The 27034-nt window shown below is 38.2% G+C and overlaps 1 protein-coding gene and 1 non-coding gene across 2 annotated transcripts; one reads left to right on the forward strand and one right to left on the reverse strand.

Annotated features, from left to right (window-relative positions):
• The first annotated feature begins 6010 nt into the window (after positions 1 to 6010).
• Positions 6011 to 6117, forward strand: LOC131232040 (small nucleolar RNA R71). Its single transcript, XR_009164645.1, has one exon. It is a non-coding gene; the product is annotated as a small nucleolar RNA R71 (small nucleolar RNA).
• Positions 6118 to 16476: 10359 nt separating this feature from the next.
• On the reverse strand, positions 16477 to 19115 carry LOC131230869 (heavy metal-associated isoprenylated plant protein 33-like). Its single transcript, XM_058226893.1, has 3 exons — positions 18700 to 19115; positions 18434 to 18509; positions 16477 to 18142 (listed from the first exon to the last, which is right to left on the reverse strand). The coding sequence occupies exons 1-3, from the start codon at positions 18736 to 18738 to the stop codon at positions 16701 to 16703; spliced, it is 1557 nt and encodes a 518-aa protein (XP_058082876.1). The 5' UTR covers positions 18739 to 19115; the 3' UTR covers positions 16477 to 16700.
• Between the last annotated feature and the right edge of the window lie 7919 nt (positions 19116 to 27034).

Here is a 27034-nt window from a genome sequence, read left to right on the forward strand (position 1 = left end):
GACATGTAAATGTGGTCTTTTCCTGGTCTTCAGGGGCTATCTCTATCTGGTTGTAGCCCGAATACCCGTCAAGGAAACTGTAATAGGAATGACCAGCTAACCTTTCCAGGATCTGATCAATGAATGGTAAAGGAAAGTGTCACACCCCGAAATCCGGCACCTGGGTATATTCGACCCCGATTCCGTACCCGCAGGCATGACTTATGTTTTGTATGTTTACACTTCATAATCCACACGTATATTGACAAAATGATCTCACTCATAAAATATAACAATCCAAAATTTTTATAATCGAACATTTATTTAAAGAAGAATAACATGTCCATGTTCTGACTATTCAAGATTACCATCAAACACATGTCATCATAATGTTGTCTTACTAAATGTTCATTACACTAATTTAGAAAATGGTAAAAAACAAAAATAAATAAAAGAAAATCTCTTTAAGCTCCTCCATGTGATCCCGATCCTGAAATTTTAAAATCCCAACAGGGTAAGCTGTGAAGCCTAGTAAGTAATCTCAACACAGGTTTCAAAATAACCTCATATAACATGAATAAAAGTATTAAAAGATACAATACCTATTTAGGTAAAACAACAAATGGGGAGATTTAATAAACACAAAATTTCAATGTAAATTCAAAGAAATATGAATGCATGAAATCAACATATGCTATACTTCATGATAAAAGGTGTGGTTTATTCTTTTTAACACCAGGGCCAGTTTACACCGGTTGGCCAACACCCACGCCAATACAACACCTAGCCTGGCAATGGGAACCTCTTGCATGATATGCTCACCCATCCAAAGGGCACTTAGTGAGGGACCCATTTGTACGTTAGCTGGTCAGACTACTACCCTACCGAACCTGGCAGTGGGAACCTTTTGCAATCCTAACATGCTCACCCACTCAAAGGGTACGGTAGAGGTTCCAAAAGGTACCAATTGGGTTTTTGGGACTTTCAACCCAAGGGTCTTGATCGCCCCACCTATTTACGCTTTAAGGATTTTCAACCCAGAGGACTTGATCGCCCCACCTATTTTCTGGTGTTTCATAATTATTTTAATGATGCATGATTTTAACATTTCATTAATTAAGTATTTCAAAAAAAAAACTTCAATGGTTGCTATTCTTCAATCAATCCATAATACTTGATGTACATGATTTAATAAACTAAAAATAAAATTTTCAATCAATGTAAATTGTATGTAGACAATTAAAATTTTACATAAAAATTAAAATAAACATTCAACATAATCTATTAGATCATGGTTTAAATACAATGAAAAAATAAACATGCAACATGATTTATTAAATCTTGATTAAAAAGATAAGCATGCAACATGATTTATACAATTTAAGATCTATATAAAAAATATATATAAACTCAAGATTTTGCAATAACTTTTAACAAAACAAAATCTAATTGCAAATATATATATATATATATATATATATATATATATATATATATATATATATATATATATATATATATATATATATATATATATATATATACATATTTTTAAAGATAGGATTAACAATAAGACTATAAAACTTCAATGAAATCATATTAAAGCAATGACAACAAAAATAATAATTTAAACAACATTTTAAGAAGCAGGGTAAGTAATTACGTCAAATTAAAAAGTACATCCAAGATGAAAATTTGTATTATAAGTACAATTGAATTAACAAATAAAATGAATTAAATTAAATTATATAGAGTTTTCATAAATATCAAGTGAGAGAAAACTCACTTTTTTATAAAAAGAAAAAGTGTATATATATATATATTTCCTTTTTCTCTTTCCTCCTTTTCTTTCTTCATTTTTCTCTTTCCTCTCTCTCTCTCTCTCCTGCTTGGTAGTGAGATGTCACTTACGTCTCCCCTCTTTCTCTTTTATATTATAAGGTGGGTCCCACTTTATGTTAATGCATGGGAGGTTTCACATGTGATTTTTCATCTTCACGTGTTTTTTTTTCTCTTTGCTGGACGAAACGCAAGTGAGTTATAGATTTCATATATATTGAAAATTATCCAAAGTTTGGTATGAACCGCATATTTGATATGAAATATGACCCCTCACGCTAAAACTAAACCGGTAAGGTTTTATGATTTTCGAAGTTGTATAATGTGTACCGTTGGTTCGATGATCGATTGAATAGATAAGACGATCTATGATAATAACAAAAATGAATGATGAGCGGTTGGATGATTTTGTAAATGAGAAGTGTATGGTCCACTAGGTTCCTTGACAGGAGACAAAGTTTGTGTACAGATGGTTTCATGGATGGTTTAAAGTATAAGAGTTTGTTGTGTGATGTACAGGGTGAAATAATATATATAAGTGTACACAGATTCTTTTAAAATATAAAATCGGAACTAACTTTCTAAGCCTAGATCACCATTGATTTGTGGGTCTAATTGTCTCATAAGAGATATTTTCTCAAAATCAACCGATAAGAGCGTTGGGCATAACAAGATCTTCATGATGAACCATTAATGTTAGTTTTTAGATGAACCGCTTGAGAGTTATGATCCATATTTGCAATGGATGGTGACATAATGGATCTAAGTGTAGAAATTAAGGGATTTTGGTTTAAATTAGGTGAATAGGTCTTGGTATAAGTTCGGATATAAATGGGCATGTGCAAATATGGTTTTAAGAATAGTCTATGTGCATGGGCATCTACACTCTTAGATGTTTTGGATCGATGATGGACCTCGCATTTTGAAGATTTAACTTAAATGAACAAATTCCCAGTTAAGGGTTTTTAAGCGCTACGTAATGATGAATTCAATTTTGTAATTGGGTCACTGAACATGGGTGATCTCTACCGTCAGATTTTGATAAGTACCCACTGGATGGACATTTTTGAAAAATAAAATAGATGATTGGAATTCTCATATAGCCATTTACAAAATGTCCAGATGGTTAGTTTTTGAGAAAGGTCTGTACATGTGGGTATTTATCCTGGGATTACTTGGCGCCCAAATTGATCAAGTTGTAGTTGTTAGAATCTTAATTCATTGGTATGGTTTCTATAGAAAAATATAAGAATCATAATAGTCATGTCGAACTATTTGTTTGGGTCCCAAAAATGGGTGGATCTGATCATATGACATTTTGTTTGGTATGATAGAGATGTCCAAAAATCCTATAGATGGAATGTAATATATATCTAGTGATTTCAAGGTAAATGTACGGAGGGTTTTACGATCGGACAAAATATTTAAAAGATATGTGTCATTTTTAATATATACCATTTGAATTATAATTATGGTATTGGTCCTGTGATATGTATGATCACGTTTAATGAAATCTAACCTGATATGAATCTTAGTTATGAAAATTATATCATAATCTGAAATTTAGGAATTTGGTTAAGTGGACTTATGCAATTGTGGCCCTTGATTTATATAAAAAAATATTTAGAATTTAAGATTGAAAAAAATAAACAGGTGGTTAGGTTCCTTAAAATATGAATAAGTAAGTGTACGGATAGTTTATCAATTGAATGAGTGGTTAAAAAGTTATAAGGGATATATGACAATGTGATGTAGGGTTCAACCAAGGAAAGTGCTATCCTATCATAGTTACTAGTATCAAGTTTTAATATTTATAGGACAATTCTTTTAAAAAATGAACAACCCAATAAATAAATAAATAAATTATACCACCAAAATTTACTTGGGATATTACAGAAAGTGGTCTTTCCTTGTGACGGTATTCAACTTCCTGTAGTGAATGCACATTCTCCAACCAGTAGTGACTCTAGTTGGCACGAGTTCATTATTAGCATTGGCTACGATGGTGATTCCGGACTTCTTAGGGACCACTTGAGTTGGACTCACCCATTGACTATCAGATATAGGGTATATAATACCCACGTCCAATAGTTTAAGAACGCAGCTTTAACCACTTCCTTCATATTTGGATTTAGTCTGCGTTGTGGTTGCCGAGCGGTTTTTGCATTATCCTCAAGATATATGCGTGAGTACAAATCGAGGGATCGATTCCCTTGAGGTCCGCTATCGTCCATCCCAGGGCTTCTTTATGCTCAATGATAGTAGATATGAGCATACTCTCCTGTTCTTTCTCCAGGGGGCAGAGATCACCACCGGGTATGTCTCATCTTGACCTAAATAGGCATATTTCAAATCAAAGGGCAAAGGTTTTAGGTCAAGCTTCGGCGGCTTGAGGTTAGACGGTAGAGGCACTACATCGGTTTGTGGCAATTCTTCAAATTGTGGCCTCCACCGGTTAACTTCAAGTACCGGTGCAGTATCAAGCAAGGCACACGTCTCCCTAATCATGTCATCATCAAAATCATGGGAGTGGGCCAGGCACGTCTCCAGATGGTCGGAGGATAAGGTTAGCGGTGTCGTATCTTCCACGAAAGAGTCAATCATGTTAATGTCGTGGAAATCGTCATCATTCTCTGAGTTGCTGCCGTTATTGAAAAAAATGTTTGACTCCAATGTCAAATTTCCAAAAGACATAGCCATGACACCATTCCTGTAATTGATAATTGCATTTGACGTGGCAAGGAATGGGCGACCAAGAATGACGGGAATCTGAGTGCTCATGTTATTGATGGGTTCGGTGTCCAGGATGATAAAATCTACAGGGTAGTAAAATCTATCGACCTGGACTAACACATCCTCAATTATCCCTCTTGGTACACGAATAGAGCGATCAGCAAGTTGTAGTGTGGTTAGGGTGGGTTTTAATTCACCCAAACCTAAATGTTTGTATACCGAGTAGGGAATCAGATTGACGCTCGCTCCTAAGTCAAGAAGTGCGTGATCAATTCGATGGTTCCCGATTACACATGATATGGTTGGGCTACCGGGATCCTTGAATTTCTGCAGCACGTCTTGCTTCAGGATGGCACTCACTTTCTCAGTCAAGAAGATTTTCTTTTGAATAATTTTCCGTCTTTTGGTCGTGCATAAGTCTTTCAGAAATTTGGCATATGAAGGAATCTGTTTTACGACATCAAGTAGAGGAATGTTGACTTTCACTTGTTTCAACACCTCTAGGATATCCTGAGAGTTAGAGAGAGGTTTTGGTGAAACCAACCCTTGGGGGAACGGAGCAACTGGCTTCTCTAGAAGTTCCGGTTCTAATTTTTGTGGGGCATCACTGGATCCATCATTGTTGTCCTCTTCTGGTTCTTGAGGCTTTTCGGGCCTAACCGGAAGAGTTTTATCAATGATCTTTCCACTCCTAAGAGTGGTGATGGATTTAGCGTGCCCCATCTGATTTAAAGAGCTGGGATCATTAATCTCATATTGCGGTTTAGGATTGGGGAGAGGTTGTACAGGAAGCATCCCCTTTTCTATAACCGTCATACGAGAATCTATCTTTTGCATAAAATCTGTAATTCCCCGCATTGCCTGAGCCAGCTCTTGTATGGAATTTTGAACCGGTTCCTCTTGAGGTTTCACTTGATTTGGATTTTGATTGAAGAAACCTGGAGGAGTAGTCGTTTGTCCGTTCCTCCAACTAAAGTTTGGATGATTTTTCCAACCAGGATTGTATGCATTGGAGTTAGGTCCAGTAAAAGGTCTTTGATAGTTGTTTACGACATTGGCTTGTTCATTCAACACTCCTCAAAAGGCAGGTATTGTAGGACAGTTTTCAGTTGTGTGAATGTTGCAATCACAGATGCCGCAAACAATTTCATTGACCTTATCCTTCTTTCCTTCCATGGCCTCAACTTTCCTTATGAGCGTAGTCACTTTACACTTGAGATCATCCTCTTCTTTCAAGAGATATAATCCACCTTTCTCCTTTAATTGAGTCGGCCTAGACGTGGTGTTCGACTTTGGGTAATAGTCCCAAGATAGTATTTTTTCAGCCAAACTGTCGAGGTAGTCCCATACCTCGTCGACATCTTTATTAATGAACTCTCCATTACACATTGTCTTGACCATTTGGCGCATGGAAGATGTCAGTCCATCGTAGAAAAAATTTGTAATGCGCTACGTTTCAAATCCGTGTTGTGGGCATGAACTGACCAAGTCTTTGAACCTTTCCTAACATTGGAAGAATGTTTCATCTTCCTTTTGGGCAAAGTTCATAATTGCTTTTCTGAGGGTAATCGTTTTATGATGTGGGAAGAATTTTTTTATGAATTCCCTCTGCATGTCGTTCCATGTGCCAATGGATCTAGGACGTAGTGAATGTAACCATGTCTTAGCTTTCTCTTTTAAGGAAAAAGGAAAGAGTTTCAGCCTAATTGTATCCTCAGATACATTAGGAAAACATAATGTAGCTATAATTTCATCAAACTCTTTCAAATGTAAATATGGACTCTCTGATTCAAGTCCATGAAATTTGGGAAGGAGTTGGATAACTCCCGGCTTGATGTCCATTTGTCCTGTGTTTTTAGGGAAAATCATGCATGAGGGCGTACTTACTCCCGCCGGTTGTAGATAATCTCGTAAAGTACGAGGCGGGGGTGCCTGTTGCACCTCATTCTCATCTTGGGTATCCTCCACCCTGGGTGGAAGTAGAGGAGGTTGGTCTTCAGCCATAACTTCAGTTAACTCAGGGGATTTCGAGCGGTGTCTAGTCCTGCGATGGATAGTCAACCCCTCAACCAATCCTCCTTCAGTCAAGAGACGTCGAGTGTCGTCACGGGCCCACTTGGGCATGAAACACTCGCAACCCTCAATCAAATTCAAAGTCTAATCCTAAGAAAGGAAAAGAAAATCTAAAAGGAAGGAGATGGAGAGTTGGAAAGAGATTACCAAATTAAAGCCCCTAAGTTAAGGACCTGCAAAATAAAAACAAAATAAGTTAGATTCTAAAAGAAGAGGAACAATCCTTTAAAAGAAAGGTAGCAGTAAACTGATTTCTAAAAGAAAGTGGAAACTTCTAAAATAAATTAGGAAAGTCCTAAACTAGAAAGTAAATTACTAAAAGAGAACTGAAAAATAGGAAGTAGAGAAGGAGCTTACCGAATTAGAAATTTCTATTTTAAAGGCCTACAAAATAGGAAGGTTAGTTTCTAAACAAAAATTCTAAAAATAAATTAGGAAACAATTAGATTCTAAAAGAGTTAAAATTAGAAAGTTACTAAAATAAAATAAAAATAGAAAGTTAATTTCTAAGAAGGGAAAGAAATAACCTAATTTCTAAAAATAAACTATTCCCTACAGATGGGAGGATACTAGAATTAGAAAAATTTAAACCCTAACTTTAAAAGTGGAAAAAGTAGAGAAATTAAGAAGGAATTACCAATTTAGGAACTTATGTCAGGATCCTACAAAACAGGAAACAAGTTAGTTTTGAACTAAATAAAAAAAAAACTAAGGTTAGTAAAATCCTAATCTTAAACTAATCCTAAAACCAATTAATTTCAGAGAATCGTAACCGTCAGTCCCCGCAACGGCGCCAAAAACTTGTTCACTCCCCAAGTGCAGGGTTGTGATGTAGTAATAAACTCGGTAAGACCAAGGTCGAATCCACAAGGACTAAAACTTGTACGTTTCCTGAAACTAGGTAGAAATAGAACTAGTCTAAGATGCGATCTAAAACAAATAGAATTTAGGGAATAATTGCGGAATAATTATCTAAAACTTAAGTAATTCAGAGGAAGGAAACTAGGGATTCAGAGGATCCACTTGTAGAGATCAGGGAGATCTTATGCCATTACCATGAAAATTAAACTGAACTTCTTTTAATATAGTTTTAAAGAGATGAAAGGTATATGAATTAGAATGGATTCCATCATTAAACCATGCCCAGGAGGCAAAGCAACCAACAAAATTAAACTAATTACCAACCACTCAACAATGCATGAAGGTTAGGAAGGATACCATCATCCTACCATGCCCAGGAGGCGATGGTGAACAACAAGGCTTCCTGACGTCATATACATCAAAAGAGAAAAGGAAATATTTAAAGCCATCGCAGACCCGCTGTAATTTTAGTCACAACAGACCATAAAAAACTAAAAACAATTCCTCAATTAAACTAAAAAAACAATATTAGTTTAGTTTAAACAAAAAGGCATAAAAAAACTCCCATCATCCTACAAGTTTCCCCTCTTAGCCCCAGCTAAGAGGTTAGCCCGTCATGATGCGGCTAGATCTCATAATAATAATAAAACAAAATAAAAAGAACTAAAAAAAAAAAACAATACTCTCTTCTTGTTCACGTTCCTGGTTCTTCCTCCTTTCTTCCGTCCCCACCCTCTTGCTCACGTTCCATCTGTAGATCCCCTTCTCTCTCTTTTTCTTTTTCCTCATATAGAGCCAGGAGGTCGGTGCGGAAGCCTCCTTTACGCAAAAGAAGAATTAGTGGAGTTTTCGCAGCTTCTTTCATAACCGCGTGCGAAACAAGAACGCGACAGCTTCTTGGAATAAAACTCAGCAACGCAGGGCTTATTGCATGATCTGATCCGGTCAGACTTCTTGGCATTGATCGGTTGACCCCTGGGATGAGATTTCATGGTCCTGATTGCATCAGAGAGTGGCCCGCTGATCACAGAACGACCAAGGTTCCCCAGTTTCACAAGGAGTCGGTTTCCCTTGCGATTTAGCCTGTGCACGCTGTATCTTGCATGCATTCTCCAAATTTTGCGGTTTTGAATTGAACTATGCCCCAGACAAGGTAGACGGTCCGGATCAGACACTTGAGACCTTGTCCGGATCAGACACTTGAGACCTTGATGATGGCCCACCCGGCTCGTCCACAGAAGCCGTTCGCCAACAGAGCTTCCGGTTTACGCGTTGTGATGGCAGGGGGGTCCAAGATTGACGGTGATGGATAAATCCACGCCGACCATTAGATTTTCGTCGAAAAACCAGTAAGATTTGGCTAGTTTTATATTAGATTCGGTGTGGCCCATGCGATCTTCGTTCCCACCGTCCATTCCTGTGTTTGAGTCTTCATGTACATACGGTGTTTGCCTGGAGCAAAACTGCCACCTAGGTTTTGGCCAGTGGACCCATGGAATTCCAATGGACGGTCCAGATCGGACCGTCGCATCATGATGGTGGCCCACAAAAACACGTCCGCAAGCTCTGTTTTGCGTTCACAGGTGAGAGAACTCGTTTTTTAGAAGGGATCGGTTAGCGAGCACGCTGACCGATTTCATGGGTTCGGTGCACATCACACTCCCATGTACTGTGTACACATGCAACCTAAGGTGGGGCCCATCATGATGTTCATGCAAAATTCGCTCCATCCATCCGTTTTTCTATCTCATTTAATGGGTTGAAACCAAAATTGAAGTATATCCAGATATCAGATGGGCCCCAAAATCAATGGTTTTATGGGCTGATATATCTGTTAGGCCACTTCCACAGGGATCAAATGGATGAAATTCGATGTGTACGGTTACTTTATGGTCCTCAGGCCACGTATGAAGTTTCGAACTGATCAGATGGTGGGAACCCTATGATCTTGCATTCTGGACACTTTTCAGGCCACTTGAGCTTCAGTTCCTCGATTTTCTTGGATCCCTGGCGTGTAAATCTGTCGATCTTGGTCTCCTAGGGTCCGTCGCTTGCCTTGGTGACTTCAGACTGTTAAATCCATGCTCTTAGTACCCTTTTCCAGTCCAAGCTCGTGAATATGCCCTGCATCACAAACATGATTAAATTAGGCCGTTAAACAATACTATGTTTGTAAATCCTGGCAATGACTGGGGTCTGATATGCAATATTTGACCCTCAACACCTAGTGTACCACAGGTGCACATGTATCGTGCACTCCCACTTCCTAAAAGTGGGGCCTACTGTGATACCCTTTGAGATCTTACCCGTCTATCAAACTCCTTGGGTCCAAATGGGTCCCCTTACTAAAGATCGGGCATATCTAAGGTTTAGGTGGGCCTTATTTGATGGTTTTGCATTCCATATGGTGATACCCATCCATTCAACGGTCAGATCATGTCTAGATTCGATCATTAGTGATCCTTGGAGCGCCCTACCTAGTTAGAGGGAACGTGATGGTTTACTCACGTGTTTAGTTTATAATTAACGCATATTATAAATCCTTGGCCCTGTGGCCTGATGAACAACGAATTTGATGATCCAGTGTCCAATATTGACAATGGACGGCTAGATCTGTCTATCAAGGTGATTGAAATCTTAAAAATAGACTTCTCTAATAGAGTGATGGTCCATCCTGCCAGTTAACTGGGGGATGACTCGATTTATATATATGTAGTTTACTTCAAATGGTCAAATTTATTCCAAATCTGATCCAAACTGAAATAAAAGGCCTCTTGACTTGTTTAAATGACAATGATGGTATTTTTAGGTGGTCAGATAATTTAATCATTATAAACAATGATGGATTGTCTATTAGCAGTTGTAAATCAGCTTAACTGTGGATCTGAGGTATAACGATTAATCCATGGCTTCCTGAGGAGCCCTATTAGTGTGATCAAGCGACGTGTTAAGTACAAGACGTCATAGCCCTGATTATTCAGGCTTCAAAACCTAAGATGTAAGGTTAGGCTTATGTTAAAATAAAGGTGAACGTCCAATGAACTAGGTTTATATTACTAAGTTAGATCTTCACGATAACACCCAAGTACAGAAAGGTATGAGGTGTTACATATATTGTAACTCAAATTACAATAGATGCTGCAATGGCTTTGGATATCTTCTTTTCCTGTTTTGAGATTGTGAGATTAGTAAATCCTATTGTTCACCATTGTCTCCTGGGCATGGTAGGGTGATGAAATTCCTTCCAATCATCACAATTCTCATCCATTGAGAATTAGGTCAATAAAAAGTTCAGATTGTGCTTCAATTATTTTATCTTCTAATTGGATAGGATAAGACTCCAATTCCAATTATGTTTATTGAATCAAGAAAGGTAGCATCTTAATAGCTACAAGTGGATCCTTGGCGTTCCAGTACCCTTTTGATATTTGATAAATCCTTCACAATTACTCTCTTTTATTCAGATTTTAGTTTTAGATCTTCTCTTAGTTCTAGTTCTTTTCAGAATATGTACAAGTTTAGTCCTTACAGATTCGACATCGGTCTCACCAAGTTATTACTACATCGCGACCCTGCACTTGGGGTTGTAAACACATTGTCCCATTTGTGTTCCTGCATCCATTTTCATATCAAGGTCTTCAGCCTACTTAAAGCTTTCGTCGGCCGTAAAACCATTCGATACGTTTGTTGGTGAGACGACTTGCATTGCTTCAATAGTTGTTACTAATTCATTTACTAGTCATTCATCCCCTGGGAAGCATTCATCGCTAAGATAATATGAAAAATTATGACAACCATCTTCACCTTTTAAGCTAACTGACCGATCGTGTTGGCTAAAAACATTGGAATCTTGGTCACATAACACAAGAGACAGAATTGCTCCAACCATGTTTACAACCATTGGTTCTTCAGATGTAAGAATTCTCCAAAATGGTCATGGTTAGACTACTTCCGGTCGAGGCAAGTTTGTGACCTTTTTTAATTCTCTTCTCACAGTAGCTTGACGTCCCTACCATCAACATTTTTGAGTTCTAGTCAATACCTCTAGTACTGCCAAAAATTTCGAATGTGTAACCCTCTGCAATACTCCTTTCGAAGTCATCATAGGCTTAACCATTCTTTGGTTAAGTACCCCACACCATAGGTAGTGATTAGGGGTCGTTCGTTGTGGCTGATACTGACTGTTCCTTCCAACTTACCTAGGAATCATATAGAGGCCTTGCAACCTTGATTTAGAAAGATCTCCCCATTTGGGAGTAGTCCTTTTAGCACATCGGTCACACAGTTGTGAACCTCGCTTGTCTTGCAGAATCATGTTCGATCGAGTGGCACTCAAATGAGGAGACCAACGTTGCCCTTATGCTGGTCATTGTGGTATGGTTTGTTGGTTAGTCAGACTAAGATCGATCTTTAGCCATGGCAGATTAGCTTTTCTCAAATTCGTTACAACCATATTGACCTGTTGGGTGGGAATGGATCCATGTTGATCAACATAGCCTTCTCGCCTTTCTCTGGGAATTTCAATAGCCCATGGTCAATCATGGAACACGTTCCGGAATATAATGCATTAATTAATCGAATGAGACCCAGTTCCGTACCATTCCGGCTAATAAATTTTCAAATATCTCATCTGCTCTTGTGATGTCAAAGGCATAAACCTTTTGAGTTTTTTGTGCAGTCGACATGGTGGTTTGTTTTGACCAATGCTGAGCATATGAGTGGTTTCTTAGCTACCACTTCGGTAATCACTACTTTGTAATTTGGTTCATGATAATAAGTTCCCATTGACAAGTTTTTTTGTCAGGCACCTTCTTACAGAAGTTTTTCATACCTGGAGACCTTCCTAGTCAGGTTATACAGATCCATGAATTCTGTCCTAATAAACTTCTTACGAAATTTATACTTGAGTCCGTCTTGTGCTAACTGCACAAATTCGGCTTCGGTCATAATAATCTTACTTGAGTCCGTCTTTTTGCCATTTTAAACTGAGTAATATAATTCTTACAAGTCTCTCTTAGTAATTGTTGAAAATGGGTGAGATTGGACATAGTTATTTCTCTATTCTTAGAAAAAAATTGAGCATGAAATTTCTCCTTCATTTCTTGCCAAGTGGGCACCGAATCTGGCAATAGGTTTGGATACCATGTAAAACCCATTGGTGTTAACGAAAGACCAAATAATTGCAACTTATAATAATCACCATTCACTAACCCTCCGCACTACATGGTGAATCGGGCGACATGTTCAATAGTCGACTAACCAAGATCGCATGAAAACAAGGCAAAGTCCGATCGATAATTTCACAACAATGGATGTTGTCGATCTATCCATTCAGGATATAGTTTGTGATACACCGGGATAGTATTACGGCCGAGTACTTGGCCTGCAACCTCCTAGACAATTTGCATGAGCCGAGGTTCGATGACCGGCAGTGGATCAGGTCTGAATCAATTCAATCCTTCTTGAAACAAAGGATTCCTATGGAATTGTTGAGGGTGATATCCTCCTAGTAAACCCTTATTCCAATTTTAAAGTATGAAATTTCTAGCCTGCCACTCAGGTCGTCTAAGTTCAATGGGAGGGGGAGTACTTTACATCTCTTGAACTGGGATTAGTAGTGGATTCCTCTATAGAGGCATAGGTGGTGCCTGAGCCACGTTGTCGATAGAACTTCCACTGACATCATATTGCATTGCCGACGACGTTCATTCGGCCATCATCTCCATTAATCGATGCATGACCTTAGTCTGGTTGGCCATATACCTGTTAGTATTTTTAGTTTGAATATGAAATAGATCAACTTGAGCCCTTCCATATTCCTGGACATGCTGAATATTCAGTTGTACATCTCGAAGCGCAACCATTATCTCGTCCGGGGGAATGTTTTGAGAGGTTGATGCTCCATCCCGATCCCCAGTACCGAGTGTTGGACCGATGTTCAGATTCAACGCTTCAAGGGCCACTTGAACCGGCATACATCCTTGATTGGAGGTGGTGTGGTTGGTGTGGAGGGCTCAACAATTGCAATTCGATTACTTCTTCTATTCATAATTTCAATTGGCAATATTACACCGACACATTAGAAACAGGGTTCTACCGGGCGTACTAAAAATTGTTATTCGTTGTTTTCGGCAGTTGGAATGCGGGCATGCCAGAATTGAATTTGCAACTCAATTCAAACCGAACAACTATGACCCTAAGCACCAAAATAAGAAGACACATAGTGTATGACCAAGATCTGATGAGATCGGCCACTTATGTAGCCGCTCGCTCAATGTGTAAGCTAGGATTGCGCAATATTCAGATGGTAGGGTTTGTCCTTCGATAATGGGTTACACTTTTACCTTCTGTACGAAAGGACTTTTCAATACAAATAAAGATGAATGAGAAATGGACAATCGGTCATGAAGAACATTTGTGATGCAGAACTAAATCTAACATATGAGTGTAGACTCGAATTACAACTAAGATTATTAAATACTTAATTAATGTTATGAATTACATTACGGAATGTAAACAACAAGCAAAAAAAATAAAAGATTACACTAAGAAATGTAATTAAATTGGTTAGAAAAGTAAAGCGATTTTCACTATGGAATGGAAAAAAGACTAGTAATTGAAAGGATAATTGAAAGATAATGTTAGGTTTTGTTTGAGTTGATATGAGACCATTTACTTTGCTTAATTCCCCTGCTATTTATAACCTTAATCTGGCCATTTAGATCATTTCCATGTTTTGACGATTGCTATAACCATTCAGCAATTCATGGCTTTCTTTGTTTATTCTTTTTCCATATGTTTTGTAACTGCTTCTTCATGATTGCTCTTTCATCTGCCGCTTAAATAATAACGTGACATTGTTTGATATACTCTAAGTCGTATTGTCAAATTTTTTTTTTTCCATACATCTTTGCATATCTTCAAATATACTTTGCGAATCCATCCAAATGAAAAATAACTTGCTCTAATTGGTTCTCACAAGAATTGGTGACATTAGTGATCAACAAATCTAACATGAGATATAGAAAACAGTGGTGATGAAAAGCCCCAACATTAAAAATTTCCTGAGACCCACATAAGGTCACAAAATTTAGATGAAAGGAAAAAAACAAATATCAGCTCGATCCAAAGCTTTAGTAGCTCATAAGGAACTTTAATAATGGTCAATAATCACTGTTTCCTGTCGAATGTCCTAACTGGGATTTAGATCTGTTACAATTTTGGTCTCATTTCCTAAAATGGACAGAGTGGACGTAGAATGCATTCGTTAAGATATGGGCTCACCCGAAGGGCCTTATCGTCTTGGGTGAGGCCGGGGCCGCACGTAATCCGCAACCACCCCTGGTATAATGCGCCGGAGATAAGTCCGTACCATTTCTTGCCATGTCTGCTTATCCAAACCGTTGATACGATGAGATAAGGCAGTGGACGGTGGGTGTTACCCTAACTGTGTGGGGACCGCCTTGATGTTTTTGTTGTATTTCCACGCCGTCCATCTGTTTTTTCATCTCATTTTAAAACGCAATCCCAAACCACCTTAAGATACATATCTCAGGTGTACCATACCACATGAAAAATTGACGAAACATCGACGAATGACCATTAAAAACTCTTTATGAGATACAAAAGATCAAGTTGATTTTTGTATTTTCTCTTCATCCAGTTCTTCTCGTGATCATCAACAGGTTACAGGTTGGAAAGCATGTCAACATTATTACGAAAACCTTACGATGGACTCATTGAAAATTTTAATGATGAGGAACTCAATCACTACTGTTTCCTGTGGTGTGGTCCACCTGATATTTCAATCTGCTTAATTTTATGGACCGTATCTTAAAATGGGCCGGAGAAACGGATGTACGGTGTAGATATACAACACACCATCAATGTGGGCCCCACGGTAAGGGCAACATTCTATCCGCCATCCAACTTCAGTTAGGTCCACCATGTGAGAAAAAGGCTGAGAATGGACAGCAAATCCAAAGTAGAATCCGAAAGAGGTACGTGAATTACAGACGCAAACCGATAGCTTAACCGCATACATTAAATGAGGCACGTACTCCCATGCATCTAGGGCCGGTCAACTCGCTAGATAAACAGGACACGCACGTTTAATCCCTACCGTTGATTATTATTTCTTCAACATTGCTGAAACACGTGCCCCGTTATTAATACAGCAGGCGGGTCAAAGAACATTTACGATCGACCCACACACACGTACCACATCCATATAAGGTGGTACGTGTAGAAACGGCAGACGAAGAATGTTAATCTTACCTAAAGCTGTTTGGATTTGCGCAAAGCTGTCCCCCAGTACTCAAATGGACTACAGAAGAAAACCATTGGTTCCCAACCCCTTTGTACTTGGAATCCATGTACATTTGGACAAGTAGCCACTTACATGAGATTGCTATAACCCCAATCTACAAGCATTACAGGTGGCCACACCCAAAAAATTAGAAGAATCTAACTAGGCAACCGGGTTTGATCTAGGGGTGGTTGATTTTATAGAACTCATCTTTTTCTTAATGCAGAGGTTGGATGAAGGTTAGATCAGGAAAAAAAAAAAAAACAAGATGGGCCACACCAAAAAAATAAAATAAAAATAAAAAATCTCTAATTCGGGAGGTGGCTTACATGATATTTGAATTGACCTGACCTGATTTTTAAGCACCCCACTTTCATTGTGGGGGAGACACCATACTATACTGGTTGGATTCTGTAGAAGAAATAGATGCAGTTCTGCCCCGCAGGCTTTTTATCTACACAACCCAAAACAACAGAAATCTCCAATCCTAAAATGAAATCGAGAAACCAAACAAACATTTCAGAGAGAGAGAGAGAGGGAGGGAGGGAGGGAGCATTTGTAATGGATATAGGCTTGCTCCTATATCTTATTTTTCCAACTCATATAAACATAATATTAACATATATCATCTAATAAAACCCTCACTTCTCTCTCTTTCTCCAACTTCCATTACATTTTTCTTATAAAGTCTCCTCCACTAATACTACAGTAGATTTCAATAATAAGATAATTAGATATATAAATATAACAGCTACAACTTAAAAACATGAAAATTTCAAAGTAACCTATTTCCATGTGCATGCACCCCTCAAACACAGAAATCAAGCACCCACCAAACAAACACTCCCATCCATCCATTAGCATGCACAAGGGAATTTTCTGACCGGTCTGCAGAAATTCAAGCGAATCACATGACCACACAGCTATTGGTGTTCTCGTCACTGAAGATATGTGTATATGGGTCCGGCTGCGCAGGTGATGGCGGTGGAAAGTAAGCCACAGCTGGCTGGGGCCGGTGGTACATCATGGGATGGAACCGTTCGTTGCCGTTCTGCTGCTGCTGCTGTTGCTGTTGCTGCTGCCTCATCATCATAGCAGCAAGGTACTGCTGGTGGTAAGGGTTGCCAGGGACCATATCTGGGGCCCCCACCCCTCGGAAATACCCACTGCCAGGGTTCATTGGATTCATCGGAGGTCCGGCGGGCAGACCTTGGACTGCTGGGATGTTGCCCATCTGATGGCCCATGGGAACATGCATGTTCCTCATCTGACCGATATTTCCACCTGCTCCACCACCAGCAGTGAGATCGATGTCATGAAACCCACGTGGACCCATGTTGTTCATTGGATTAGCCATCTCATTTTTGGGCCCACCACCTCCCTTCTTCCCCCCACCATTTCCATTATTGTTCCCACCCCCACCATTGGCATGAGGGGCATTCTTGTTATTTCCACCATTACTAGCCCCATTTTTGGGATCTTGAGGCCCACCATTTTTTCCCCCATTTTTAGCAGCTCCACCCCCACCTTGTGCCTGATTCCATTCACTGTTTCCACCACCACCCTTCTTTCCATTATTTCCATTTTTACCCTCATTATTTCCACCAATGCCCTTGTTTTGAACATTCACATCTCCACCACCACCTTTCTTACCATTCCCACCACCACCATTGGCTTTTTTGTCATTCATGGCATGGCCATTCATAGGTGGCTGTTGCTGAGGATGACCTACACCTCCACTACCAAGATGACCCATCCCGCAACCATTCATGGCCTTCATCTTCATCAGCTCATCAGGACCAATATCAAAATCATCATCAAACTCATCTAACTCATCACCAAATTCACTATCAAATTCATCATCAAAATCATCACTATCCATACCATCATCTTCAGGCAAGCTGAACTTGACAGATTTCTGGTCTTTAGAGGGCATCTTCGGGTCCTTGAACTGGGGCAGATTCATATCCTTCATCCCCTTCATTTGCTGCAGCTGCTGCAGCTGCTGAAGCTGTTGCAGCTGTTGTAGACGTTGCTGCTGCAGCTGTTGTAGTTGTTGCTGCTGCAGCTGTTGTAGTTGTTGCTGCTGCTGCTGCTGCTGGGGCTTTTGGTCTTTCCCACCCTTAGCCTTCCCATCTTTCTGTCCTTTACCATTGTCAATATGCATGCCTTGGAACTGCTTGTTGAGCTGGTTGTTGTTGTTGTTGCCGCCGCCACCACCCTTGGAAGCTCCCCACAGTTCTGCATGTTTGCCTTTCTTTTGGAGCTTTTTTATGAGAGTGTATGGATCTACATTGCCAGAAACTGTCACCTTCCCATGTTCTGCATCTATGCTGGTTGTATAAACCCCTAAAATCACATTAAAAAAAATATCTTAGAATTTTTTTTTTAAAAAAAAGATTATAAAAAATAACCCATAAAAGATTGTAGAAGGAAGAAAAGATCAATGGAATATGAACTTCTATTTTAAAGAGAGAGGAAAAAAAAAACTGAGGAGGCTATGCCATTCCATCCCCTGAAAATTGATATTCCCACCCACAATACAGTGACCAAATTACCCTTGTAGGGTGGTGCTACCAGAGAGTCTTTTTAAAAAAATAAAAATAAAAAATAAAATTCAAGAGAGAAATGAGGAAATACCATCAATCTTCTGGAGCAGTTTCTTCACCTTCTGCTTACATCCATCACAGTGTATATTAACTTTCAGAACACAAGTCTGTAAATGCAAGAAAACCCCCAAAAAATGTTATGGACGGGTAGTTTCGTAAAAATAAAAAATAAAACAAGAATATAATAGATAGAGAAAAACCAAAGAAAGAAATAGGAAGGAAAAAAAAAAGGAGAAAGGAAAAAGGAAAGGAAACTCAAGATGTTGAGTTTGGAAGAAGCAAAGGTAAAAGAAGCACCTGTGTCTTCAAGAACTTAACGTCTTCTTGTTTACTCATTTTCCTTCCACCAAATACTAGAACCAAAGATGATACAACAAAGAGAAAAAGACTTGACAGATCTGAGAGAGGTGGAGAGATAGAAACGATGAGGAAAAAAAAAATGAAACAAGACAGATGAAACAAGCAGAAGATATGTAACAGCAAAACCCAAAAAGAGGTCCTTTTCCCAATGGGTTTTCTAGCAGATGAGAGAGAGAGAGAGAGAGAGAGAGAGAGAGAGAGAAGATTTCTAAGAAGAGGAACAATTGAAGGATTCCTATTTTATGGAGAGAGAGAGGGATGGGTGGCTCGACGATAAAGCGCTGCTGCTTCCATTTCTAGGTGGTGGTTTGATTTGTGTTGTTATAGTTCAGAGAGAGAGAGAGAGAGTGAGAGAGCCGGTTCCATCCTTCTTTTGCACTTTATTTATTCACACTTTTTTCTTTTTTCTTTTCTTTTTCTTTTTTTTTTAATTCACACTTTTTTAGGTGTTTTGTTTTATGATTTTTTAAAATTTTATTTTTAGAAATTTTAGTTGAGAGAGGAGTACAGTTGTTTTTGGCTCCGCATGAAAGCTTGATGGGTAGTGTGGTGTGCCTAGAAGCCTCTGTTAGTTTAGCTCTATTCTAAAAATGGTGGTGACTTATCCCTTTCACCTGTGCCTCTCATTTACAGCCACCCAGGCCCTCCAAATTTCAGCCTCATCATGGGATGAGCGCATTTACAGAATCGCAATAATAAAAAATCAGAAACATTTAATTAATGGTACTTAATAAATGATTAAAAATAAAATAATGAGTATTTCATAAGTATAATGCAATGATTCAGCCTGTCTTTATTTTTTATCCCACATGAAGCATAGAAAATATAAATGAGAGGCGTGTACTGATATTTACAGCTTATTATTATTCAAGTGGCCAAACTTTAATACTGGGTGAAGTTTGATGGATGATATGCACACATTTAGAAATTACTGACAAATTGCACACACCCATGCAAATATAAAATCAAACCGTCTAAATTATGATAGCTAGTGTAGATGTAATATGGTTTAAAAAATATATTTTTTATAATGGGATGACCACTGGATTGGTGGACATTTACTGGGCGGTTAAGAATAAAAAGTATTCAAAGGTCCTGTTTCCAAGCCTTTTCCAAGAATCAAAGGTCAGAATTACTCAAACTATTCTCGTCTTGGGATTATGATTGTGGGCTGCACAATATAGCTAGTTTTATTTGTGTTAATATTTGCCACGTGAACTATTTCGGAGTGTGTGGGAGGAAAATAGGTGCAATCTCACCTAACCCAACCTCGCACATCTTGACCGTAGGGCCAACCTTGATGTATATATTATATATTTATGCCATTCATTTAATTTTCCAAATTAGGGCTTGTTTGGGAGCGTGGAATTCCTTAAATTTGGAATCCATGAATTTGAAATCCTCTTATTATGTTAGGCATGCTGACTTCAAAATACCCTATAATATAAAAGTAGCTAATGCACAATATATTTATAGGCGCTCAAACTTAATTATTAAATCAATTTTAATATCTTTAATTAATGGATGTAAGTAATGTTTGACTCAATAGTTATAATAAGCCCGGTAAAATATATCATTTACCTAAAAATGATGAAATTTCAAATCTTAGGTGAGCTATAAGCACAAGATCACGTCCCAATGACTAACTAGTGGCTAACTAAAGATTTTCAGCCATTGATGTAATGGGTAATGTTTGAACGGTGCAGATCTTCATATTAAAATAATTATAGTGATGCAATTGATAATTAAATTATTTTAGACTATCATCTGTAAGTCATGTGTCCATTAACTTAATAGCCTAATGGCACACATGTCATACATGCAACTCTCGAAAGAATTTTGAAGGTAATCCGAGCTTTAAACTTGGATTTTAAACCACCTCTCGAGGGATTTTGAAACATCAAACCTCCATTTACGCTATGGTGTCAAGCACAGTAGGATATTTGAAATCCCGTCGTACCCCTCCTATCCATGTTGCCTATTGACCCCTTAGATTAAGGTTATAAAAAAAAAAAAAAAAAATTAAAGCACATCCAAATATAAAGTCATTCTTAATTACAATAGAAAATAATAGTAGATAACCAGTAAAATTTCATCTTCAAAATTAAAAGTTTTAAATTAAGTTAATATTTATTTTCATTTTCTCCTCATAAAGATTTGTGTGATCTGTCGACAGGTTGAATGACAAATAAATACCATGGTGAGCCAAAAAAAGTTTTTAACAGTCGGTACTCAATTGCTCCTATTTCTTTTGTTGGGGTGCATTTGAATTTTGGATTTGCTTTATTTTTGGATTTTAGCATAAAATGAGCTGAAAAAAGGATTGTAGGCAGTGGATATCCAAAATAAATACATCATGGTCGCCCCACGGTAGGGCCGTACCGTGTTGTGGCACGGGACCGCACCTAACCGCTCCCGTAAGTACATGTCATGCACCCCTTGAGCTATCGTATAACTCTTCCAAGTGGTAGGTAATGATAGTGGGGAAATGGTGCTGTCAGGTCAGGTCGCACAGCAAGATGAGGTATCCAATAAATGAAAATAACTTTGATACTCTGACAGAAGGTGATGTATCATACGCATGCACTTAGAAACTTGCATTTTGAAATTAAGGAATTCAAATCAAGCTGTCCAAATTTGGGTTCCTATTTAGATGTATCATTAACAAAAAAAAATGATACTTATTAGACTACGTGACCATCGGATGGGTGGACATTTATTGTATGGTTAAAATTAAAAGTGTTCAACAACTCTATTTCAACCAACAAGTGTCCACGAATTAGAGATTAGGGTTTCTTCAACCAATCTACTTAGCCACGGTGGATTTCAAAATTTAACAAGTTTACTTTAAGTTAGCGTACACTGCATGTATATTTTCTAAGTGCTGTGTTTCAAGCAGCATATGATGCCAAAGTATCAAATAATTCACCCATAAATAAGTTGGTAAATAGTCGTCCTTTATCTATTGTCGGTTCAATTTCACTGGAATGTCGATGGTTCGGAGCATATTTTATTGGTTGCCCTACAGTAACCACACGTGCCAGTGTGGCCTACGTGTGCCAGATCAGAGCTTCCCATCAGGTGGATCGAGCTGTTTAGATCTTATGGTATAGAGATCAGAGCGATTCACCAGCATGGTTGGCCACAACGGACAAAACTAGCTGAGGGTTTCGAACCAATGTGGAATTCTGAGTCGTTGGTAGGTAACGTAAACGTGTAGCCTAGATGATGGAGTGCTCCGATCCCCACACGTGCTTGGCATATGTTTTAAGCTCGCGTGGGCTTAGCAAAGATCTACCAAGCCTTTGACAGACTATTTTGAGGGGACGCGGATTGCGTACTGACAACGACAGTAGCCAGGTGGCTCCTGACAATGCTCTGTGGGCCCCGCATAGTGTATGTGTATTTTATCTAATCCGTCCATCTATTTTTCTAGATCATTATAAAGTATTATACAAAAAAAAAAAAAGGATATCAAAATCTCCAGTGGACCACACCACAAGAAACAGTGTAAATTAATGCCTACCATTAAAAACTTCCTTAGGCTCACTGTAATAATGGGAACAGATTGGCTCCTCCCCCTGCCACCAGCCCCGTGGCTGATGGTAGGTGCTCTGTGGGCCCCAACATGATGTATGTGATTCATCCATTTTGATCATTTTATGGCTTTTTGGCAAAAATGATAGGAATATATATCTCAGGTGGATCACATCATAGGAAAATAATAGTGATTGGAAATCCACGGTTAAAATCCTCCCAAGAACCACTGTACTGTTTATTTGACATCCAATCTGTTGATTAGGTTATACAGACCCAGATGATGGGAAAAAAACAAAGATAAGCTTGATCCAAAACTTTTATGGCCCCCAAAAGGTTTTTAATGGTTGAAGTTCATTCAACACTGTTTCCTGTAATGTGGTCCACCTGACACTGGTATATACCTCAGTTTTGAATTCATATTATAAAATGATTTAGAAAAATAGATGGACGGCATGGATGAAACACATTCATCATGGTGGGGCCCACAAAACACCGACCACCAGCCATTGGCGGATGGGGGGAGTAGCAATCTGTTTCCCACTCTAATGTTTATTTGTCATCCAACCTTTAATTTATTTTACACACGCACACACACCCCCACACACTCACGCTAGTGGAATTTCACCACCTATGGATACTCAAACCCTTGGAATTTCACCACCTATGGATACTCAAACCCTTGATAGGGTGTTGAAACTCCTGAGAGTCTACTAGACTACCACCCGAGCAAGAGTAAGGATCCTGATTAGGTTGTTGATTAGGTTAAGGAAACCTAAACGAAGAGAAAAACTAAATATAATATTAATTAAAAATTTTCACAGCCCTTAAGAAGTTTTTAATGGTAAATGTTCAATTACAACTCCTTTATATATATATATATATATAAAAGAGATCTTGATCTGTCTCATTTATGGTCTTATGTAATAAATTAGTCTGAAAAAATAGATAGATGGCGTGTCGGTGGGCCACATACATCATGATGGCCCACAGAACACTGTTGGTAGCCACCTCGCTACTCTGTCCGTACGCAATTCGCGTCCATCCTGACGGGGAGTTTGGCTGGCGACCTCAGTACCGGCCAAGTAGTTGGTGTCAAAGCTACGTAAGACCCACCTGATGCATTGTTTTACCCACGCCGTTCATTCATTTTTTCGGTTCAATAGAAGGCATGAGCCCAAAAATGAGACAGATCCAAATATCAAGTTAACCACATCACACGAAACTATAAGGATTGAACACTTGCCTTTCAAACTTTACTGGGTATATAGCAATGTTTATTTGTCATCCCATCCATTTACAAAGTTCTGAAGGAAAAACACAGACATAAGCTTGATACAACCCTTCCTAAGTAAATGTTCAATCCACACTATTTCTTGGGGTGTGGTCCACTTGAACTCTAGATCTATCTCATTTTTTGGGCTCAAGCACTAAAAAGAGCTGGCAAAATGAATGGATGGATGGATAAAACAAATACATTATAATGGAGCCCACGAGCTTTGGCATTAGCTATTTGATTGGTGTTAGGGTAACCAGACAAAACGACATTCTAATATATCTTGATAGACCTTGGGCAATATCCAAGATGTTTGTTATAGACAAGGTTTCATCGGGTGTGTCAAAAAATTGTTTAATCATTATTTTCTCACATAATGTGGGGGCATGCCATAATTGAATTTGCGGCTCCAATTTGAACCGAACAATAATGACCCAGAGCGCTAAGATAAGCAGACACAGAGTATGACCGAGATCTGGAGAAATCGGTCTCCTATTCAGCCACTCGCTCACTGTGTAAATGGATCAGGCGATAGTTAGAGGGTGGAGTTCATCTTCTTAAGATGGGTTACTCCTTTGTTTTCCATATGAAAGGACTTTTCAATACATATTAAATGAGATGGGAAAGAAATCCTTATATTTGGTCGTTGCGAACTGTTGAAGAATGCCTCTCCTATGTAGAATTGAATCCAGCGTGTGAGTGTAGAATCAAGATTATGATTAAAAGTTATCAGCTACTTGCTTAACACTAAAGATAACACTATAGAATGTAAACAACAGGCGAAAAGTAAATGATTATACTAAGAAATATAATTTAATTAACATGGAAAGTAAAGATTACACTATGGAATCTAAAGATACTGGTAATTGAAAGATAGTTGAAAAGATAATTTATTTGGTTTGGTATGAGATGAATTATTTTGTTGTAATCTTCTTCTATTTATAGCTTTAAATCAGCCATTTTGGATCCTTCCCACGTTATGACGGTTATGACAACCGTTCTTCACGACTTGAGTTCTGGATGCTTCCCACATTTTGTTACTTTTGTTCCTCCTTTAGCCACCTGTCAAGCGACTGTGCGAGCTCAATTGCTTACTGTAAGTGCTATGGTTTTATGCTCCTTTGGTTGTCAAATTTTGTGGTGCCAAATCATCAATCTATGTCTTGTGTAGTTCATTAGTATATATGATCAAGACATTGCATCACTGCTCTAAACACTTTGCTTTAAGTCAAGAATGAAGAACTACTTCAATCCATTTCAAGAAATGCAAGTACAAGCTACAAAGAAGTGACCTTATTCAAGACCCAAGTCAAGTGAAATTCAAGTTACAGGAAGTACAACTTAAGATTAAGTGTAATATAAGCCCTAGAAGATCTCAAGCTCAATGTTACATCAAGAATAGAGATCTCAAGCTTCACAATCTTCCAAGGTCATCTATCATCTGAAGAAATGGTATTTCAATGTCCACACTTCATGTTCCAGGTATGAAAGACCATAGATTGACCTTAGGGTAGGTCATTTTGAATACATAATTCAAATTGAATCACTTTATAAGTATTTGGTCTGTTCTAAGACTAGTCTTGGACCATGTTCGATTAGTCCTAGCCCCGACTCGACCAGTCCTAGAAATCCAGGACCAGTCCTAAGTTTATTGCAATTGTTCAGAATTTTCTGTTCATCTACGACCAGTCCTAGACTCTGTTCGACCGGTCATGTGAACAGTGTCAACTAGTCATTCGACCAATCCTAATTTTTTGACTTAAACTATAACAACCAATCTTTAAGTCCTATGACCAGTCATGGGTATTTTACGACCAGTCGTAGAGGTCCTACGACCAATCGTAGACACCCTACGACCGGTCGTGTAACTGTCTGATTCAATCCTGCTTAAAAATTTAAAAAATTCGTTTCATCTACGACCAGTCGAAGGGTTCCCAAGACCAGTCGTAGACGTGATTTTTGCATCTATAAATAGACGACGAATTTCAGAGTTTGATAAATTCAATTCAAGGAAAATCAAGGCATCACTCTGAGATAATTTTTGTTTATTTTAAGTTACATTGTGCATATTTAAAATTCTCTTTTGTTAGCTTATTTAATTTGATTTTGTTTCTATATTCCAATCTAAATTGAAAAGAGGAATTGTTGTATTCCTTCTTCTTGGAATCAAAATCGAATATAGCTAGCCCAACTGGTTTAATTTAAAATCAATTAGAACCTAGAACTATTTCAAAGTGAGTATTGGACATTGAACTTCTACTCCAATTGGTTCTTCTGGGCTGCTACAAAGGAGAAATCCATGTATTTTACATTTATTGTAAATTTCATTATTTTGGTTTTACTTGAGGTTAAGCCAGAAAAATCTCATTGTGTTGGTTATCTAAGGAGAGCTAGAAAACTCAGAAAGTGGGGTTTTTGGATTGTGTAAGCCCAAGTTAAAAAGACACAATTGTGAATGTTTTAGGTGAACTTGTGAAACCTATTTTGATAGTTAACACTGATATCCCCTCTGTGAGGATATTAGGAGTGGAGTAGCTGTGTGGCTGTTGTTTAACAATTGGTGTACACACAGGCGAACCACTATAATTTCTTGTGTCTTGTGGTTTGAATGTTCGTTTAATTTTTCCTATCTTTTATCATTCAGAATTGTGGAATGTTTGTGTGGATGTGAATGTTATAATATTTACATTTCAAGTACAGTGGGGAATGTTGTAATAATTTAGATTTAAATTCTTACAATTTGTTTCAATTCATTGCTATTTATTCATTCCTTTTCTGTTTGAGTTCTTGATACAAAGAACGTTCTAGAAATAAGGTTGTCCTACCATAAACCCTTGGTTTTTATGGTGTAAGGTTGTCCTTAGAACAACATTTGTATCAACCTCTCAATTCTTGATTATTGAGGTTGCTTTTCGTTTTCAGTATTGTGAATTGATTTCTTTTAATTGGCTATCATATTCTTTTATTCCGCTGTTAAAGCTTAAATTTGGCATAGTCCTATTCACCCCCCCCCCCCCTCTCTCTCTCTCTCTCTCTCTCTTTAGGACATATAGCTTGGCCTTTTCAAGTGGTATCAGAGCCTAATAGCTCGTTTTTAATTATTTATTCTTGGATTCATTTCCTGAGCTAACGATCTAAGCTATATATAAGACGTCAAATTTTGATAGCCTTTCAGTCACTAGGCCTCCACCATTTGATGGCTCTAACTATGCCTATTGGAAAGCCAGGATGAGGATTTTCCTCAAATTAATGGATAAGAGTGTGTGGCAAGCCACAGTGACTGAATGGATCCCACTTACCACTGAAGTGACTGGTATCGATGGTTCAAAATCAATGAGAGTAACACCGTATTTCCCATGGACTACTCTTCAAAAAAATGAGAGTAGTGCCAATGCAAAAGCACTAAATGCAATCACTTGCGCACTATCACCGGATGAGTTCAAAAGAATTATATCTTGT

Source organism: Magnolia sinica, chromosome 17 (genome assembly GCF_029962835.1).
Source record: "Magnolia sinica isolate HGM2019 chromosome 17, MsV1, whole genome shotgun sequence".
Classification (NCBI taxonomy): domain Eukaryota; kingdom Viridiplantae; phylum Streptophyta; class Magnoliopsida; order Magnoliales; family Magnoliaceae; genus Magnolia; species Magnolia sinica.

Bases quoted from the DNA above. Each gene is read 5' to 3' on its own strand.
- LOC131230869 (XM_058226893.1), bottom strand. From the start codon at position 18,738: ATGAGTAAACAAGAAGACGTTAAGTTCTTGAAGACACAG. The intron at 18,510-18,699 runs GTGCTTCTTTTA...TTGCATTTACAG, and splicing joins TTAAGTTCTTGAAGACACAG to ACTTGTGTTCTGAAAGTTAA. The intron at 18,143-18,433 runs GTATTTCCTCAT...ATGTGATTTTAG, and splicing joins ACTGCTCCAGAAGATTGATG to GGGTTTATACAACCAGCATA.